Here is a 19,086-nt window from a genome sequence, read left to right on the forward strand (position 1 = left end):
CATCAATGACTTATTGTTGCATCACTTGTTGTTTAAGGCTCACTGAGCCCCCCGATGTTAAAATTGCATCTATAATAAAGTAGACCTTCGTTGCTGCTGGTGAATCTGCTCATAGTGATGACTGAAGACCTAAGTCACACAGTAGCTATCACACACTATGTGTTGCAATGCATTTTTATACTTTCTAAATATATGTGAAGGTGTTTAACTTTGCATGTTTTATGGTTGTTATTTCTACTTTATTTGTGGAACTTATCTGATAGAAAAGTGTCTTTGCTCTCATTTAGCACATTTTGATGTCTAGATTGCCAAGACTTTATCAATATCCCACTAATCAATATTGTTAGAGTTAGGATATTGATCCAACACTAACAATGTTAATGTTAGTAGATTTGGTGTTGTTTATGATGGGACTTTTGATACTTTTTTATGTCTTAACTCAGTTCTTCTACACTTCTTCTACACAAATTTTAAAATGTTTACACTAAAATTCTTACACATTGCACCTTTAAATATTCAGTTGTTGAACCACAAGGGTACATGAGCGTCAGAGGGCGGTTGTTTTTTCGATGGCGTTGACAGTGGGCAGGGATCAGTGTAACTGATGGACACTAAAGTCATTAAAAGTGAAGTCGTCTCCTTGTAAAGTCAGAGCATCGACGCTCTGATGAGAAGACAGAACAACCTCTGCACTTAAACCTTTCTAGTATTGTGATCAGGAGACTTTCCCTTTAGGTATTCTCTTTTTATGTGTTTGATGAAATATTGAAGTTTTACTGCAGGTTCCACTGTGTGATCTTTTCATTATGTTGTCATTTTCTACCTGTTTGTTGGTGTCTTCTTCACGACTGCTGTGGATGGAGAACGTTACAGCAGTAACTCCTCTCAGACAGCCGATCGTGTTCGAGCTGGAGGGCTTCAACATCCCACCAGGCTACGACTCGCTCCTGTTCTTCCTGGCTCTGTTTCACTACGTGGTCACAGTGTTGGGGAACGGCGTGGTGGCGTGTGTCATCATCATAGACAAGAACCTGCACAGACCCATGTTTGTGATGCTTTGTAACCTGGTCGCCTGTGATCTGCTCGGGGCCACGGCCGTCCTGCCTCGCCTCATGATGCACTTCTTGACGGGGCAGAAGAAGATCGCCTACGTCACGGCTCTCGCTCAGGCCTTCTCCGTGCACACGTACGGCGTCGCAGTGCAGACTATTCTGGGTGCGATGGCCTATGACAGGTATCGAAAAGCATTAGGAGAATCAGTCAATGACTCAAGTTACTTCTCTACTGTCACGCATTAACATTACAGACTCAGAGACGGAAGATGAAATGTCTGTTTCTTACTTTTCATAATCATCAGTTCACAGGAGATTTACTATCATGTCAGACTGCATGTTTTATTATTGTTGTTGGTTTGTAACTGAGTTTTAAAATGTTGTTAATGGTTTATATCAGAGCTTCTCAAAGTCAAACACCAAGTCAATCTGGAGCTTATTAATGTGGCTTATTTCTCTGTTGTTGACATGGATGCAGGGGCTGCAGCGCCCCCTAAAACAAGGCGATAACATTTGCCAAATTTACAAGAAGGCACTAAATAATTAAGAATTTGTCACAAACAGCGCTTCACAATTTTTTAAAGATTTTCCTAACTCAACAGCTCACAAAATTGAGTGATTTTATAATGGAGTCTGGGGAATTTCCCTTCCCTTTCCATCTCCTTGCTGTTGTTGACTGTATCGATGTGGCTGTTTGACATGTTGGTGTTCATGTGTGCCGTCTGCTGTCATGACAAACGTCTTCAAAATGTTGTAAATGATCATTAATAACAATCAGATGCATGTTATCATGACCATTCAGATCAATACAAAACCATTTACTATGAAGTTGTTATAGAGACTGACCCCTCAGCACCCCCAACTGTGACTTTCGACATTGTGACTAGTTAACTGCAGCAGAGAGTAGAGAGTGTTGTGTGTTGTTGCTGCTGAGTTCATTCACGTTACACCAGAGTATTTTCTGTAAATCACAGACACACAGTGTGTCTCGGTTTCTCTTGTTGCCTCCATAACCACAGGTTATAAGAATATGTCGGAAAAAGTCTGCCAAGCTTCTAATGTGGACATGTTTTCCGTTTGGCGAGTAAATCTAATCAGGCTCTGACAGTTTGTACCAAAAGTCATTTTTATAAAAACAAAAAAAACATGCTGATGCTCCATAAATGTGTCTTTGCTTCTCTCCTCTACTGTCACAGTGTGACACACTCAGGAGGACTTCATGCTGCATTCAGGTGCACGTCTTAAACTCTAGTTCACATGACTTACTGCAGCATTTTTAAGTAATTAATTACTTAAGACTTGAGATGTGAAGACGGTCGTTTTTACTGATCGTTCCGGATCCCTGACCTGAAATAAAAATCAGATGCAGACTTCTGAGTGATAAGTTTGAGATGGAGGGCCGTTTCTCCAGTCTGCTTCTAGAGATAAGAAATGTTTTAGTTTGGAAATAGTTGGTTCATGTTCATGAACCCTTGCAGATTATATATATATATATATATATATATCGACTTCTCAAGCAAAACTCTCCTCTAACAGTGTGGCAGCTTCTTTGTTGATTTTGCAGCTGTAAAGTTTAAAGGCGCACATTAATGAGGAAATAATACAAACTCAGAGATATTTGTTCTGTTCTCAGAGGAAAATAAGGTCCCAGAACACTGTTTGAAGCTAGAAAGGTGGCAGGGTCCGCCACATATAGACAAAGTAAAACAGTATAAATTGTGTTGTCCTTTAACGTCAGTTTGTTTATTTAGTTTGTTTAGGCAGAAAAAAAAATCAGCCAATGAAGATCTTTCTCTGCTTATTAACATTTCCTACTAAAACTACAGAGCGCTCCTTTAATTGGGCTTGTTTGTTGAGACTTTATGATATTTTTTTATGTTGACATCCTGTAAGAAGCTAAGGAGTGTTGTTATGTTGTTAACTCCCTCTGCAGGTACGTTGCAGTGTGTGAACCTCTCAGGTATCCGGCCATCATGACCTCAGCTCGGCTGCACTCCTGCTGTGCCCTGGCCTGGGTCGTCGCTCTGCTGTGTATCGCCGTTCTCTTCGGCTTTCACATGAACGTCCCGCTGTGTGGCAACACGATCCAACACGTCTACAGCAGCAACCGTGCCATCCTCAGACTGGCCTGCGGTCCCACCCCTGCAAATAATATCTACGGTCAGTGCATTTGATGCATTCGAAAATGTATTACCCCAAATCCATCCGTGGTCCTGAATTTCAGCTGTCTGAAAGTCGCTCAAGTTAGCTCTACTGAGAGCAGGCTGTTTCTGTGCCTGCACCTTTAATGCTAATTAGCTCCGTCTGTCAACGCCTGCCTTGCCTGCTACACGCCCCTCTCAGGGAGAGGATGCCGCTTACATTAGCGATAGCATGCGCTAATGTTTACGGTGGGTGTACCGCTATGGCTCGCCGAGATGCTGTCGTTCAACCATACCAGTTTGACCCAGAATCGGACCCAGAAGGAGAGGATCAGAAAAATACAGACTCTGCGGCTGCAGCAGGATTCCCCAACACAACCACCCGGCTCCCATCCCCCACTGACCTGCAACAGGTAACATCTAAAAAACGCCATTGCATAGCGGACCAAAGCGGAGCGAAATAGTTAGCCAATTTCAAGCTGACTTCACCATACTCATAGGCAACTGTAAATACTATCAAAACGTGGCGACACTCACCTGTGGCTCAGGTGCAGTTGCTGGGTCCAGTATGGTTGGGACTGATCCTTTTACGAGGGTCAGTGTCGAAGCCAAGTGGTTAGCACACACAAACAGACTTACAGGAATCGTAGCTGGCACATTGTCGTTAAAAATGAAACGCAACCATGTCTCTTCTGTTCTTCTGTAGCTGGGACAGAATATAGGCACTTAAGTTGATTATTACAACCAAGAACAGAGCAACTTGTGTGTCTAGCTCTGAAAAAGCTCTGCAAAACGCTGCTATCTTACCGCTGGACACACCGAACTTCACCTCAGGGATATCTCCGGGGAGAGGGGGGAGTGTTTTTGCACAGAGGAGGCCGGCCTATGCTAATCACTCCTTTAGTTACGTAACGACAGGAGCTGAATCTGAACAGCCTGTAGGAGCCTCGTTTTACCAGCGGGGGGCTGCAGAGACGATGCAGCACTCGTTTGCTTTCCTCATTCTGGGAGTTGGTAGGCTCAGGGAGGACCAGTTTATATATGTAGAGACCAGAGAAAACGTGTTTTTCATAATATGGGACCTTTAAAAAGGTACAATGTGTAAGAATTGGCCACCTGTTGAATTCATACCCAAAGCAAATAAGGTGCAGCATATTACCAGAGTAAACACTTACTGTCTCTAACTGTAGCCGCCAGTAGCTAGTTAGCTTAATCAGCCATGCAGCTAGCGGTCTGGACTGGGAGCTCAGGGACCAGATGTGCGTTGGTGTTTATACCACAAGCACAGGAGCTTTAGAGCGGGAAGGGCATGGGCTAGCTGGTTAGCATGCTAACTTCAACATCGGAAATGTTATTTCTTCACACTGTTGATGATTTTAGTTATTTTTTTTAAATGTTTTTCTGTATATTCTTACATAATGCCCTTTTTTAACCAATTCGAGTGGAGTCAAGAGAAAGTCAGATTTACATTTTTTTTTTTTTTATTTGCATCATTTCAATAAGAGGGGCTGAGCTGTCAACTGATCACCACCTGGTGGTGAGTTGGTTTCACTGGCAGGGGAGAAAGCTGGACAGACTTGGCAGACCCAAACGTACTGTGAGGGTCTGCTGGGAACATCTGGTGGAACCCTCTGTTGGGGAGGTCTTCAACTCCCACCTCCAGGAGAGCTTTGACCAGATCCCGAGGGAGGATGGGGACATTGAGTCCGAATGGGCCTTTCCAGCGACCAGCGACCGCCCGTGCTGTCGCGGAAGCAAAGACTCGGGTCTGGGAAAAGTTCGGGGAGGCCATGGAGAAGGACTACCGGTCGGCCTCGAGGAAATTCTGGCAAACCATCCGGCGCCTTAGGAAGGGGAAGCAGCACCCCGCCAACACTGTTTACGGTGGAGGCGGGGAGCTGTTGACCTCGACTGGGGATATCGTCGGGCGGTGGAAGGAATACTTCGAGGATCTCCTCAATCCCACTGACACGTCTTCCATAGAGGAAGCAGAGGCTGGGGACTCGGAGGTTGATCCATTCATCACCCAAGCCGAAGTCACCGAGGTAGTCCGGAAGCTGCCCGGTGGCAAAGCACCGGGGGTGGATGAGATCCGCCCTGAGTACCTCAAGTCTCTGGATGTTGTGGGGCTGTCTTGGCTGACACGTCTCTGCAACATCGCGTGGCAGTCGGGGACAGTGCCTCTGGACTGGCAGACCGGGGTGGTGGTCCCTCTATTCAAAAAGGGGGACCGGAGGGTATGTTCCAACTACCGGGGATCACACTCCTCAGCCTCCCTGGTAAAGTCTATTCCAGGGTACTGGAGAGGAGAATTCGGCCGATAGTCGAACCTCGGATTCAGGAGGAACAATGCGGTTTTCGTCCTGGCCGTGGAACCCTGGACCAGCTCTATACCCTCAGCAGGGTGCTGGAGGGTTCATGGGAGTTTGCCCAACCAGTCCACATGTGTTTTGTGGACTTGGAGAAGGCATTCGACCGTGTCCCTCGTGGCATTCTGTGGGGGGTGCTTCGGGAGTACGGGGTCGGGGGCCCTCTACTAAGGGCTGTACGACCGGAGCAGGAGCTTGGTTCGCATTGCCGGCAGTACGTCAGACCTGTTTCCAGTACATGTTGGACTCCGGCAGGGCTGCCCTTTGTCACCGGTTCTGTTCATTATTTTTATGGACAGAATTTCTAGGCGCAGTCATGGGCCGGAGGGGATCTGGTTCGGGAGCCACCGGATTTCATCCCTGCTTTCCGCAGATGATGTTGTCTTGTTGGCTCCTTCGAGCCCGGACCTCCAGCATGTCCTGGGGCGGTTTGCAGCCGAGTGTGAAGCAGCTGGGATGAGAATCAGCACCTCCAAGTCTGAGGCCATGGTTCTCGACCGGAAAAAGGTGTCTTGTTCCCTCCAGGTTGGGGGAGAGTTCCTGCCTCAAGTGGAGGAGTTCAAGTATCTCGGGGTCTTGTTCACGAGTGAGGGAAGGATGGAGCGTGAGATTGACAGGCGGATCGGTGCGGTGGCCGCAGTAATGCGGTCGTTGTATCGGTCTGTCGTGGTGAAGAGAGAGCTGAGCCGAAAGGCGAAGCTCTCGATTTACCGGTCAGTCTACGTTCCTACCCTCACCTATGGTCATGAACTTTGGGTCGTGACCGAAAGAATAAGATCCCGGATACAAGCGGCCGAAATGAGTTTCCTCCGCAGGGTGGCAGGGCGCTCCCTTAGAGATAGGGTGAGGAGCTCTGTCACACGGGAGGAGCTCTGAGTAGAACCGCTGCTCCTCCACATCGAGAGGAGTCAGCTGAGGTGGCTCGGGCATCTGTATCGGATGCCTCCCTGGACGCCTCCCTCGGGAGGTGTTCCAGGCATGCCCCACCGGGAGGAGGAGACCCCAAGGAAGACCCAGGACACGCTGGAGTGACTATGTCGCCCGGCTGGCCTGGGAACGCCTTGGGATCCTCCCGGAGGAGCTGGAGGAAGTGTCCGGGGAGAGGGAAGTCTGGGTGTCCCTGCTCAGGCAGCTGCCCCCGCGACCCGGCCCCGGATAAGCGGCAGAAAATGGATGGATGGATGGATTTCAATAACAGACCTCTACAGCATCCCCTGCTGTCTTACTGGAGGGGAAAATTAAGTAACTGGACTTTAGGGTCACTCCATGCCAACTCACCTCGGGCCTCCCGGTGCATGTCATGGATTTTCTTGGAAAAAATTCATGTTGAAACTTCGATTAAATTCGTTGCAAAATCCCACAGCTGTACTCCGAATACTTTTTAAGTTATGATTTTTTTTAAGTTTGGCCTTCTGAGCTAAATTTCAGCACTTTAGTGATTCTGTGTATTCTGAACCTCACCAATTGCTTATTTCTTTACAGGATTAGGTTGAAATGTGTCCTGAACATCACAGAGACACTAAGGAAAGTTGGCAACATGTATTCATTTAAATAGTTGTTGCTGAATGTTTACTGTAATCAAATTAATAACAGAAAGGCATTTTTAACCAGAATGAACAGAATGATCTGTTATTTTAAAAAAATCATATTTCCACCACTTTTCACTTTCTTGCAACCACATTTAGGAGCTGAAAAAACAATTTTTGGGGGTTATTCTGACTGTAGATTTTCCCATGAAGGATAATTTTCATTGAAACTTTTTTAATGTGAAAGTGTTGATGTATCAAAAATTCAAAGATGTGACATTATTCCTTCATCGTTTATCATTTTTGAATTTCGCAAATTTTTCACACTTTTCACATTCAGTGGTTTTATTTCATCGGTAGATATTTGTACTGTGTTGACTTTAAGGTTTTCTATCTGTCTGATATCTATTGGGCCTGTTTTTCATTGGGTTCTGGAAATCTGCAATCACAGCTTGTAGCGGTTGAGTTTGTTGCATCCTTGATGTTGTCATCTTGTTCCGTCTGGACAAAATATGAATCTGAATTCCATCGCTCAATGCATATAAATTATTTTTGTGTTGATACTTAACTGAAAAGATAATTGTGATGTTTTTATGTTTTTTAGGTCTGTCCATGACCTGGTCTGTGAGTACAGGCATCTTCCTGATCATTGCATTTTCCTACTTCAGAATCCTGCTCGCGTCTGTAAAGCAAAACAGAACCGACAGCGTCGTCCGCAGCAAAGCCTTTCAGACGTGCGCATCGCACCTGGTTGTGTATGTGCTCTATGAGATAGCCTCATTGGTCATAATTGTGAGTTACAGATTCCCCTCGGTCTCTGGAAATATGAGGAAGTTCTTGAGCATCATGTTATTTATCATTCCACCAGCCATGAACCCCATTATCTACGGACTGGTCAGCAGAGAAATACGTGAGAGCATCATCAAGCATTTTAGCAAACTGGTCTGTCACAAGAAATGAGAAAACATTTGATTATTTAGGATTTAGGGCAAACTGTTATCTATGTTGGTTCTGGTCCTGTCTATCTTCTTCCAACTATCAAATATTAAAATATACTGTACTAATTGTTTTTATTCATGAGCCTAATCACCGGCCTTCCATTTGCTATTAGATGCTCTCAGTTCTTCACAGATAATTAATGAGGCTGGAATATAGTTTGTGTTGCTCAAAGCATCGAAAAATAACATTTGAAAAACATGTTTTTAGACATTTTACGACCAATAAAATATTATGTTCACAGCAAGCTCTGTGGATCGTGCTGGTGTACAAGGTGCAATACAAATACAGTTATTATCATTCTTTTTATCTAGTGTTTTATTGTAAAATCAATAAATATACATTTACAAAGAGCTAAACTGTTAATTTTGTTCTTTGAATAAATTTATAGGCTGTCATTGTCAGACATGTTTTTGGTTTGTATTACTGTCTAAATAACTAAATAACTGCATTCACCGAAGCGTGTACACGCCACGCAGCACTCCAGCGCCACCATGAGCTACCTCTCCCCGTCCCTTCACCTCTCAGACCTAGACTCAAGCCTGAACAGCTTCCACCCTCACCTGCTGAAACCCTGTTACCTTTCAATAAATTGCCTAAATTACCTGATCCCGCAACATGTCCAGGATCGGGTAATGATCCTGGACATCATGTCCACTTTTGGGTTCTGCAAGACTTCATTCAGTGTAACAGAATCATCGGGCCAAAACATGAACCCAGCGGATCCGGCAACCATTGCCCAGGCACTGAACGCCCAAGGTGCCCTCGTGGGCAGCAGACTAGCTAGCTCCACCCCCATACAGTTCCCTCACTCACCTCCAGCTCCTCTGAACACCTCACGTCCCCCCTGGGTTCCCAGAGCTCCCCCTGCTGCTCTGGAGGAACCAATGAAGCTGGGGAGGTCTCGCCTGACTCCTAAGGAACGACAACACTAAAGAGACAACCAGCTTTGCATCTACTGTGGTCAGTCCGGACACTTCCTCGCCCCCTGTCCGGCTCTGCCAAAAAGTCTGGTTCACCAGCGACAGAGGGCACATTGGTGAGCCAGACATCCTCCTCTTCCAGTCCTCTAGTCCGTATAAACCTCCCTGCATCCCTCCAGTGGTCACGGGAGTCCTTACCCATTCACGTTTTGGTTGACTGTGGCGCTGACGACAACTTCATCGACACCTCCCTGGTAGAACAATCTCTCATCCCTGTAGAAATCCTTGACACCCCTAAAACTATAAACGCTCTAGACGGGCGACGGCTGGCTGTCATCACACATTGCACTGTCCCCATCACCCTAATCATCTCCAGTAACCACCGGGAGTGTATCCAGCTGTTCGACATCCCCTCACCCTGTTCTCCTGTCGTGCTGGGACTCCCCTGGTTACAGCTCCACAACCCCCACATCGATTGGACTGCAGCTACCATTTCCAGTTGGAGCCCTTTCTGCCACACTCACTGTTTTCTCTCAGCCGCCACCGAGGACAAGATTTCAACTCCTCCCCTTTCCAAGCCTCCTGATTTGTCCCTAGTGCCTCCTGTGCACCATGACTTAGCCCCAGTTTTTTGTAAAGAACGAGCTCTGTCTCTGCCTCCTCATCGCCCCTATGATTGTGGTATCGATCTACTCCCAAGGCCTCTGGTTTAATCCGCTCCTCCTTGTCTCCTCTCGGTGCAGGATTCTTCTTCGTGGGGAAGAAGGATAGCTCTCTACGCCCCTGTATTGACTACCGAGGACTATCGGAGGTTTATTCGTGATTTCAGCCGTGTCGCCGCCCCCCTGACTCAATTAAACTCCACCAGCTCACCCTTCACCTGGTCTCCCCCCGCTGACGCTGCCTTCAAGAAGCTGAAGAATTTGTTCAGACGCCCCATCCTTCAGGGGCTGTGTGGGTTGTGCTCTGGGGTGGTTGCTCAGAGGGGCAGCAGCGGGGCTGCTGGGGGTGGGGGAGCTGGAGTCAAACCTGTCGAAAAACTGGTTGAACTTGTTTGCTCGTTGTTCATTTCCCTCAACTGCTCCTCCACTTTTCCTCTGAAAGCCAGTTTTCTCTCTCATCCCACTCAACACTCCTGGTGTTGTTGTTCTCCAGTTTGTATCCCAGTTTTCTCCTGTAGTTGTCCTTACTCTCCCTGATGCTGTGTTTGAGTTCTCTTTGAACACACTTGAGCTCTGCTCGGTTCCCTGACCTAAAGGCCCTCTTCTTCTCATTGAGTAGGGCCTTTAGGTCGCTGGTAACCCAGGGTGTGTTGTTGGGGTAGCAGCGATCCTCTTTAGTGGGGATGGAGTTGTCCATGCAGAACCCAATGTATTCTGAGATGCAGTCAGTAAGGCCATCAATGTCCTCGCCGTGACTGGTTGCTGCTGAACCACAGGCTTGTATGATGGGGAGAGCAGGATGAGGTTGTGATCTGACACTAGTAAACTCCCCTGGCAAATAATATGGACGAAGTCCAATGGCGATGAGCTCGATGTCCCAGCTACAGGCACGCTCTCTCACAGAGATGTGCCCAGGGTGACACCACCTGTTGTTATATATAGTTTTTATTCTTCTGCATAGTTCTGGGACTTTGAATAGGAGCAGCTGTAACGCAAGCAATTTCCCCTCAGGGATCAATAAAGTATTCCTGATTCTGATTCTGATTCTGATACTATGCACTGCACGCACGATATCCTCAAATGAGACAGACCTCGATGTCAACGGACAATTTAATTTGAAGCCCTCTCGTGTGTTAAAAACGGTTAGTGGTTGCTAACAAGTGTCTAAATGAGACTACAGAGGTTGTCGGGGACATTAAACGTCCTCACAGCGAACATGGAGACTCATCTACTCACTAGTCCGTCTTTACAGGCCCACTTTGGTTACAAACTATTCTAACTCTGACTTTACAACTTGTACATTGATCAGTTTATAGAAAACCTGTATAGTAATTGTGCAGTAAGACACTTAGTGGTGGTGACATTTAAGTCATGTGACTGTGATGTCGTCTGTTTGTAGCCTAACAGCTTTTTACTGCTAGAGTAGTTCTAGTTCATCTGTGAAGATTATCTTGATGAACAAAACCTGGAAGGATCATAAATTTGTGTTTGACACAGATTATTTTCTGCAATAATCCAAAATACAAAAATCCCACAGAGGGAACCAGGGTCATGCTAACTTCCGTTAGTGACAAAAATACTTCATCACTACACCGCTCTATTTGGTGTGGGCCAGATCTGGGCCGCAACTGTTTTGTTATCTGGGGTCGCTCTTCTAGACCTTTCAAATGTTATTGGACTGAATTGATCCAATTCTGTTAATAAAACGGGTCATTTGACATCAGTCGTGAACAGTGTTGGGGAAGTTACTTTTAAAAAGTAGTGTTTGCTCGTTACTCGTTACTTCTTAAAAAAGTAATCTCTTGCTTTACTTAGTTACCCTCTATGGAAAGTAACTTTTTACGTTACTCGTTACTTTTACGTTACTTTTATGGTGCTCGACTTTGGGCAGAACCCCATCTCATTTCCTAAGTGTGTATAGGCCTACATAAAGTTCTACTATGGAGGACATAACAGGTATTTCTTTTGTGCTCTTTATTATGAAAAATGCCACAGAGCACTTGACAAGAAAAACAAGAATACAAACAATAATACCAACCTCGATGCATCTTATGGGCATGTAAGTGAACACAAAACACATAAATACATAACTCTTACATTAAACAGGCTACACCGAAATTGGTGCAAAGCTATAGTGCAAATTGTATCAATAGGCTGGGACAACATGATGAAAGCTACATGTTAGCATGTTTTGCTTTCAAATGCTTGGTGAGGTTGGCTGTTGAGTTTACGGCAGTGGACAAAAGTTTCTGGCCAGGGCACAGTGTACACCTCACACTCAAATTCTGAAGACCTAAGTCACAAAGTAGCTATTACTGCATCACACGCTATGTGTTACAATGCATTTTTATACTTTCTAAATATATGTGAAGGTGTTTAACTTTGCATGTTTTATGGTTGTTATTTCTACTTTATTTGTGGAACTTATCTGATAGAAAAGTGTCTTTGCTGTCATTTAGCACACTTTGATGTCTAGATTGCCAAGACTTTATCAATATCCCACTAATCAATATTGTTAGAGTTAGGATATTGATCCAACACTAACAATGTTAATGTTAGTAGATTTGGTGTTGTTTACGATCGGACTTTTGACGCTTTTTTATTTCTTAACTCAGTTCTTCTACACTTTTTCTACACAAATTTTTAAATGTTTACACTAAAATTCTTACACATTGCACCTTTAAATATTCAGTTGTTGAACCACAAGGGTACATGAGCGTCAGAGGGCGGTTGATTTTTCGATGGCGTTGACGGTGGGCAGGGATCAGTGTAACCAATGGACACTAAAGTCATTAAAAGTGAACGTCGTCTCCTCAACAAGTCAGAGCATCGACGCTCTGATGAGGAGACAGAAAAACCTCTGCACTTTAACCTTTCTAGTATTGTGATCAGGAGACTTTCCCTTTAGGTATTCTCTTTTTATGTGTTTGATGAAATATTGAAGTTTTACTGCAGGTTCCACTGTGTGATCTTTTCAATATGTTGTCATTTTCTACCTGTTTGTTGGTGTCTTCTTCAGGACTGCTGTAGATGGAGAACGTTACAGCAGTAACTCCTCTCATACAGCCGATCGTGTTCGAGCTGGAGGGCTTCCACATCCCACCAGGCTATGGCTCGCTCCTGTTCTTCCTGGCTCTGTTTCACTACGTGGTCACAGTGTTGGGGAACGGCGTGGTGGCGTGTGTCATCGTCATAGACAAGAACCTGCACAGACCCATGTTTGTGATGCTTTGTAACCTGGTCGCCTGTGATCTGCTCGGGGCCACGGCCGTCCTGCCTCGCCTCATGATGCACTTCTTGACGGGGCAGAAGAAGATCGCCTACCTCACGGCCCTCGCTCAGGCCTTCTCCGTGCACACGTACGGCGTCGCAGTGCAGACTATTCTGGGTGCGATGGCCTATGACAGGTATCGAAAAGCATTAGGAGAATCAGTCAATGACTCAAGTCACTTCTCTACTGTCACGCATTAACATTACAGACTCAGAGACGGAAGATGAAATGTCTGTTTCTTACTTTTCATGATCATCAGTTCACAGGAGATTTACTATCATGTCAGACTGCATGTTTTATTATTGTTGTTGGTTTGTAACTGAGTTTTAAAATGTTGTTAATGGTTTATATCAGAGCTTCTCAAAGTCAAACACCAAGTCAATCTGGAGCTTATTAATGTGGCTTATTTCTCTGTTGTTGACATGGATGCAGGGGCTGGAGCGCCCCCTAAAACAAGGCGATAACATTTGCCAAATTTACAAGAAGGCACTAAATAATTAAGAATTTGTCACAAACAGCGCTTCACAATTTTTTAAAGATTTTCCTAACTCAACAGCTCACAAAATTGAGTGATTTTATAATGGATACCGGGGAATTTCCCTTCCCTTTCCATCTCCTTGCTGTTGTTGACTGTATTGATGTGGCTGTTTGACATGTTGGTGTTCATGTGTGCCGTCTGCTGTCATGACAAACGTCTTCAAAATGTTGTAAATGATCATTAATAACAATCAGATACATGTTATCATGACCATTCAGATCAATACAAAACCATTTACTATGAAGTTGTTATAGAGACTGACCCCTCAGCACCCCCAACTGTGACTTTCGACATTGTGACGAGTTAACTGCAGCAGAGAGTAGAGAGTGTTGTGTGTTGTTGCTGCTGAGTTCATTCACGTTACACCAGAGTATTTTCTGTAAATCACAGACACACAGTGTGTCTCGGTTTCTCTTGTTGCCTCCATAACCACAGGTTATAAGAATATGTCGGAAAAAGTCTGCCAAGCTCCTAATGTGGACATGTTTTCCGTTTGGCGAGTAAATCTAATCAGGCTCTGACAGTTTGTACCAAAAGTCATTTTTATAAAAACAAAAAAAACATGCTGATGCTCCATAAATGTGTCTTTGCTTCTCTCCTCTACTGTCACAGTGAGACACACTCAGGAGGACTTCATGCTGCATTCAGGTGCACGTCTTAAACTCTAGTTCACATGACTTACTGCAGCATTTTTAAGTAATTAATTAATTACTTAAGACCTGAGATGTGAAGATGGTTGTTTTTACTGATCGTTCCGGATCCCTGACCTGAAATGAAAATCAGATGCAGACTTCTGAGTAATAAGTTTGAGATGGAGGGCCGTTTCTCCAGTCTGCTTCTAGAGATAAGAAATGTTTTAGTTTGGAAATAGTTGGTTCATGTTCATGAACCCTTGCAGATATGCAAGTATATACACCGATCGGGCATAACATTATGACCACCTGCCTAATATTGTGAAGGTTCCTCTTGTGCAGTCAAAACAGCTCTGACCTGTCAAGACATGGACTTAAGACCTCCGAGGGTGTCCCGTGGTGTCTGGCACCAGAGCGTTTTATAGTGGATCCTCTGGGTCCTGTATTTTGGGGGATGGGGCCTCCATGGATCAGACCCGCTCCAGCACATCTTACAGATGCTCGATCAGATTGGGATCTTGGGAATTTGGAGGCCCGGTCAACACCTTGGGCCCTTTATTGTGTTCCTCAAGCTGTTCCTGAGCAGTCTTTGCGGTGTGTCAGGGCACATTGTCCTGCTGGGGTGCCAATTAAGATCTTTCTCTGCTTATTAACATGTCCTACTAAAACTACAGCGTGCTCCTTTAATTGGGCTTGTTTGTTGAGACTTTAGGATATTTTTTAACGTTGACATCCTGTAAGAAGCTAAGGAGTGTTGTTATGTTGTTTAATCCCTCTGCAGGTACGTTGCAGTGTGTGAACCTCTCAGGTATCCGGCCATCATGACCTCAGCTCGGCTGCACTCCTGCTGTGCCCTGGCCTGGGTCGTCGCTCTGCTGTGTATCGCCGTTCTCTTCGGCTTTCACATGAACATCCCGCTGTGTGGCAACACGATCCAACACGTCTACAGCAGCAACCGTGCCATCCTCAGACTGGCCTGCGGTCCCACCCCTGCAAATAATATCTACGGTCAGTGCATTTGATGCATTCGAAAATGTATTGCCCCAAATCCATCCGTGGTCCTGAATTTCAGCTGTCTGAAAGTCGCTCAAGTAAGCTCTACTGAGAGCAGGCCGTTTCTGTGCCTGCACCTTTAATGCTAATGAGCTCCGTCTGTCAACGCCTGCCTTGCCTGCTACACGCCCCTCTCAGGGAGAGGATGCCGCTTACATTAGCGATAGCATGCGCTAATGTTTACGGTGGATGTACCGCTATGGCTCGCCGAGATGCTGTCGTTCAACCATACCAGTTTGACCCAGAATCGGACCCAGAAGGAGAGGCTCAGAAAAATACAGACTCTGCAGCTGCAGCAGGATTCCCCAACACAACCACCCGGCTCCCATCCCCCACTGACCTGCAACAGGTAACATCTAAAAACAGCTAGCGAAAGCTGTGTTTGTCTCCAACACAGTCTCCAAACTCTTGGACACTGTTCGCATAGTCTCTGTCTTCAGTCTGCACGTTTCCAGACTTTTCACTGTGACAACCAAGCTCCCTCGTAATATTATTAACATTAAACTCGCTTCAAACGCCATTGCATAGCGGACCAAAGCGGAGCGAAATAGTTAGCCAATTTCAAGCTGACTTCACCATACTCGTAGGCAACTGTAAATACTATCAAACATGGCGACACTCACCTGTGGCTCGGGTGCAGTTGCTGGGTCCCGTATGGTTGGAACTGATCCTTTTACGAGGGTCAGTGTCGAGGCAAAGCCAGCTTTGTACTGACCCTCGTTACTGAAGCAGTCCGATGTGAAGTGGTTAGCACACACAAACAGACTTACAGGAAACGTAGCTGGCACGTTGTCGTTAAAAATGAAACGCAACCATGTCTCTTCTGTTCTTCTGTAGCTGGGACAGAATATAGGCACTTAAGTTGATTATTACAACCAAGAACAGAGCAACTTGCGTGTCTAGCTCTGAGCGACGACATTGCAAAACGCTGCTATCTTACCGCTGGACACACCGAACTTCACCTCAGGGGTGAACGCCCCCCTCTCGGATATCTCCGGGGAGAGGGGGGAGTGTTTTCGCGCAGAGGATGCCGGCCTATGCTAATCACTCCTTTCGTTACGTAACGACAGGAGCTGAATCTGAACAGCCTGTAGGAGCCCCGTTTTACCAGTGGGTGGGCTGCAGAGACGATGCAGCACTCGTTTGCTTTCCTCATTCTGGGGGTTGGTAGGCTCAGGGAGGACCAGTTTATATAAGGTACAATGTGTAAGAATTGGCCACCTGTTGAATTCATACCCAAAGCAAATAAGGTGCAGCATATTACCAGAGTAAACACTTACTGTCTCTAACTGTAGCCGCCAGTAGCTAGTTAGCTTAATCAGCCATGCAGCTAGCGGTCTGGACTGGGAGTTCAGGGACCAGATTTGTTGGTGGTGTTGGTGTTTATACCACAAGCACAGGAGCTTTAGAGCGGGAAGGGCATGGGCTAGCTGGTTAGCATGCTAACTTCAACATCGGAAATGTTATTTCTTCACACTGTTGATGATTTTAGTTATTTTTTTAAAATGTTTTTCTCTAAATTCTTACATAATGCCCCCTTTTAACCAATTCAAGTGGAGTCAAGAGAAAGTGAGATTTACATTTTTTTTATTTGTTTTATTTGCATCATTTCAATAACAGACCTCTACAGCATCCCCTGCTGTCTTACTGGAGGGGAAAATGAAGTAACTGGACTTTAGGGTCACTCCATGCCAACTCACCTCGGGCCTCCCGGTGCATGCCATGGATTTTCTTGGAAAAAATTCATGTTGAAACTTCTATTAAATTCGTTGCAAAATCCCACAGCTGTACTCCGAATACTTTTTAAGTTATGATTTTTTTAAGTTTGGCCTTCTGAGCTAAATTTCACCACCTTAGTGATTCTGTGTATTCTGAACCTCACCAATCGCTTATTTCTTTACAGGATTAGGTTGAAATGTGTCCTGAACATCACAGAGACACTAAGGAAAGTTGGCAACATGTATTCATTTAAATAGTTGTTGCTGAATGTTTACTGTAATCAAATTAATAACAGAAAGGCATTTTTAACCAAAATTAACAGAATGATCTGTTATTTAAAAAAAATCATATTTCCACCACTTTTCACTTTCTTGCAACCACATTTTGGTTCTGTGTTGTATTGATGTAGTTCTGTCACATCTAGAAGTAATTCGGTCCACGCGTCCTGTTTAATAAAGCTTAGTAGCTGAAAAAACAATTTTTGGGGGTTATTCTGACTGTAGATTTTCCAATGAAGGATAATTTTCATTGAAACTTTTTTAATGTGAAAGTGTTGATGTATCAAAAATTCAAAGATGTGACATCATTCCTTCATCGTTTATCATTTTTGAATTTAGCAAATTTTTCACACTTTTCACATTCAGTGGTTTTATTTCATCGGTAGGTATTTGTACTGTGTTGACTTTAAGGTTTTCTATCTGTCTGATATCTATTGGGCCTGTTTTTCATTGGGTTCTGGAAATTTGCAATCACAGCTTGTTGAGTTTGTTGCATCCTTGATGTTTTCATCTTGTTCCATCTGGACAAAATATGAATCTGAATTCCTTCGCTCAATGCATATGAATTATTTTTGTGTTGATACTTAACTGAAAAGATAATTGTGATGTTTTTATGTTTTTTAGGTCTGTCCATGACCTGGTCTGTGAGTACAGGCATCTTCCTGATCATTGCATTTTCCTACTTCAGAATCCTGCTCGCGTCTGTAAAGCAAAACAGAACCGACAGCGTCGTCCGCAGCAAAGCCTTTCAGACGTGTGCATCGCACCTGGTTGTGTATGTGCTCTATGAGATAGCCTCAGTGGTCATAATTGTGAGTTACAGATTCCCCTCGGTCTCTGGAAATATCAGGAAGTTCTTGAGCATCCTGTGCATTATCATTCCACCAGCCATCAACCCCATTATCTACGGACTGGTCAGCAGAGAAATACGTGAGAGCATCATCAAGCATTTTAGCAAACTGGTCTGTCACAAGAAATGAGAAAAAATTAGATTATTTAGGATTTAGGGCAAACTTATCTATGTTGGTTCTGGTCCTGTCTATCTTCTTCCAACTATCAAATATTAAAATATACTGTACTAATTGTTTTTATTCATGAGCCTAATCACCGGCCTTCCATTTGCTATTAGATGCTCTCAGTTCTTCACAGATAATTAATGAGGCTGGAATATAATTTGTGTTGCTCAAAGCATCGAAAAATAACATTTGAAAAACATGTTTTTAGACATTTTACCACCAATAAAATATTAAGTTCACAGCAAGCTCTGTGGATCGTGCTGGTGTACAAGGTGCAATACAAATAAAGATATTATCATTCTTTTTATCTAGTGTTTTATTGTAAAATCAATAAATATACATTTACAAAGAGCTAAACTGTTAATTTTGTTCTTTTAATAAATGTATAGGCTGTCATTGTCAGACATGTTTTTGGTTCGTATTACTGTCTAAATAACTAGAAGCTTCGGATCTCAAACTTCAATAAATTTTGACCAAAAAAAATGGCCAAATAAGTATCAATAATAAGTATCAATATGGGAATAAAAAGTCTTCTTGAGCTAGAGTGCGTCATATCAGACATGGGGAAAACATGCACAGTGACCTTTGAGACAAGTGCCATTATTGGTCATCACATCGATGACTAATTGTTGCATCACTTGTTGTTTAAGGCTCAGTGAGCCCCCCGATGTTAAAATTGCATCTATAATAAAGTAGACCTTCATTGCTGCTGGTGAATCTGCTCATAGTGATGACTGAAGACCTAAGTCACAAAGTAGCTATTACTGCATCATGTGCTATGTGTTACAATGCATTTTTATACTTTCTAAATATATGTGAAGGTGTTTAACTTTGCATGTTTTATGGTTGTTATTTCTACTTTATTTGTGGAACTTATCTGATAGAAAAGTGTCTTTGCTGTCATTAAGCA

General features: G+C 44.2%; 1 protein-coding gene and 1 pseudogene across 1 annotated transcript; both read left to right on the forward strand.

The window, feature by feature from the left end:
- Nucleotides 1-806: 806 nt before the first annotated feature.
- LOC141006683 (olfactory receptor 2K2-like) lies at nt 807-8,048 on the forward strand. The gene is made up of 3 exons (XM_073478909.1): nt 807-1,234; nt 2,986-3,212; nt 7,693-8,048. The coding sequence occupies exons 1-3, from the start codon at nt 807-809 to the stop codon at nt 8,046-8,048; spliced, it is 1,011 nt and encodes a 336-aa protein (XP_073335010.1).
- Nucleotides 8,049-12,648: 4,600 nt separating this feature from the next.
- LOC141006684 (olfactory receptor 2K2-like) lies at nt 12,649-18,140 on the forward strand (annotated as a pseudogene).
- The last annotated feature ends 946 nt before the right edge of the window (nt 18,141-19,086 follow it).

Source organism: Pagrus major, chromosome 13 (assembly GCF_040436345.1).
Source record: "Pagrus major chromosome 13, Pma_NU_1.0".
Lineage (NCBI taxonomy): Eukaryota > Metazoa > Chordata > Actinopteri > Spariformes > Sparidae > Pagrus > Pagrus major.

Excerpts from the sequence above, each read along its gene's own strand:
- LOC141006683 (XM_073478909.1), top strand. The coding sequence starts at position 807 with ATGTTGTCATTTTCTACCTGTTTGTTGGTGTCTTCTTCACGACTGCTG. Across the intron at positions 1,235-2,985 it reads GGTGCGATGGCCTATGACAG|GTACGTTGCAGTGTGTGAAC; the intron begins GTATCGAAAAGC and ends CTCCCTCTGCAG. Across the intron at positions 3,213-7,692 it reads CCCTGCAAATAATATCTACG|GTCTGTCCATGACCTGGTCT; the intron begins GTCAGTGCATTT and ends TATGTTTTTTAG.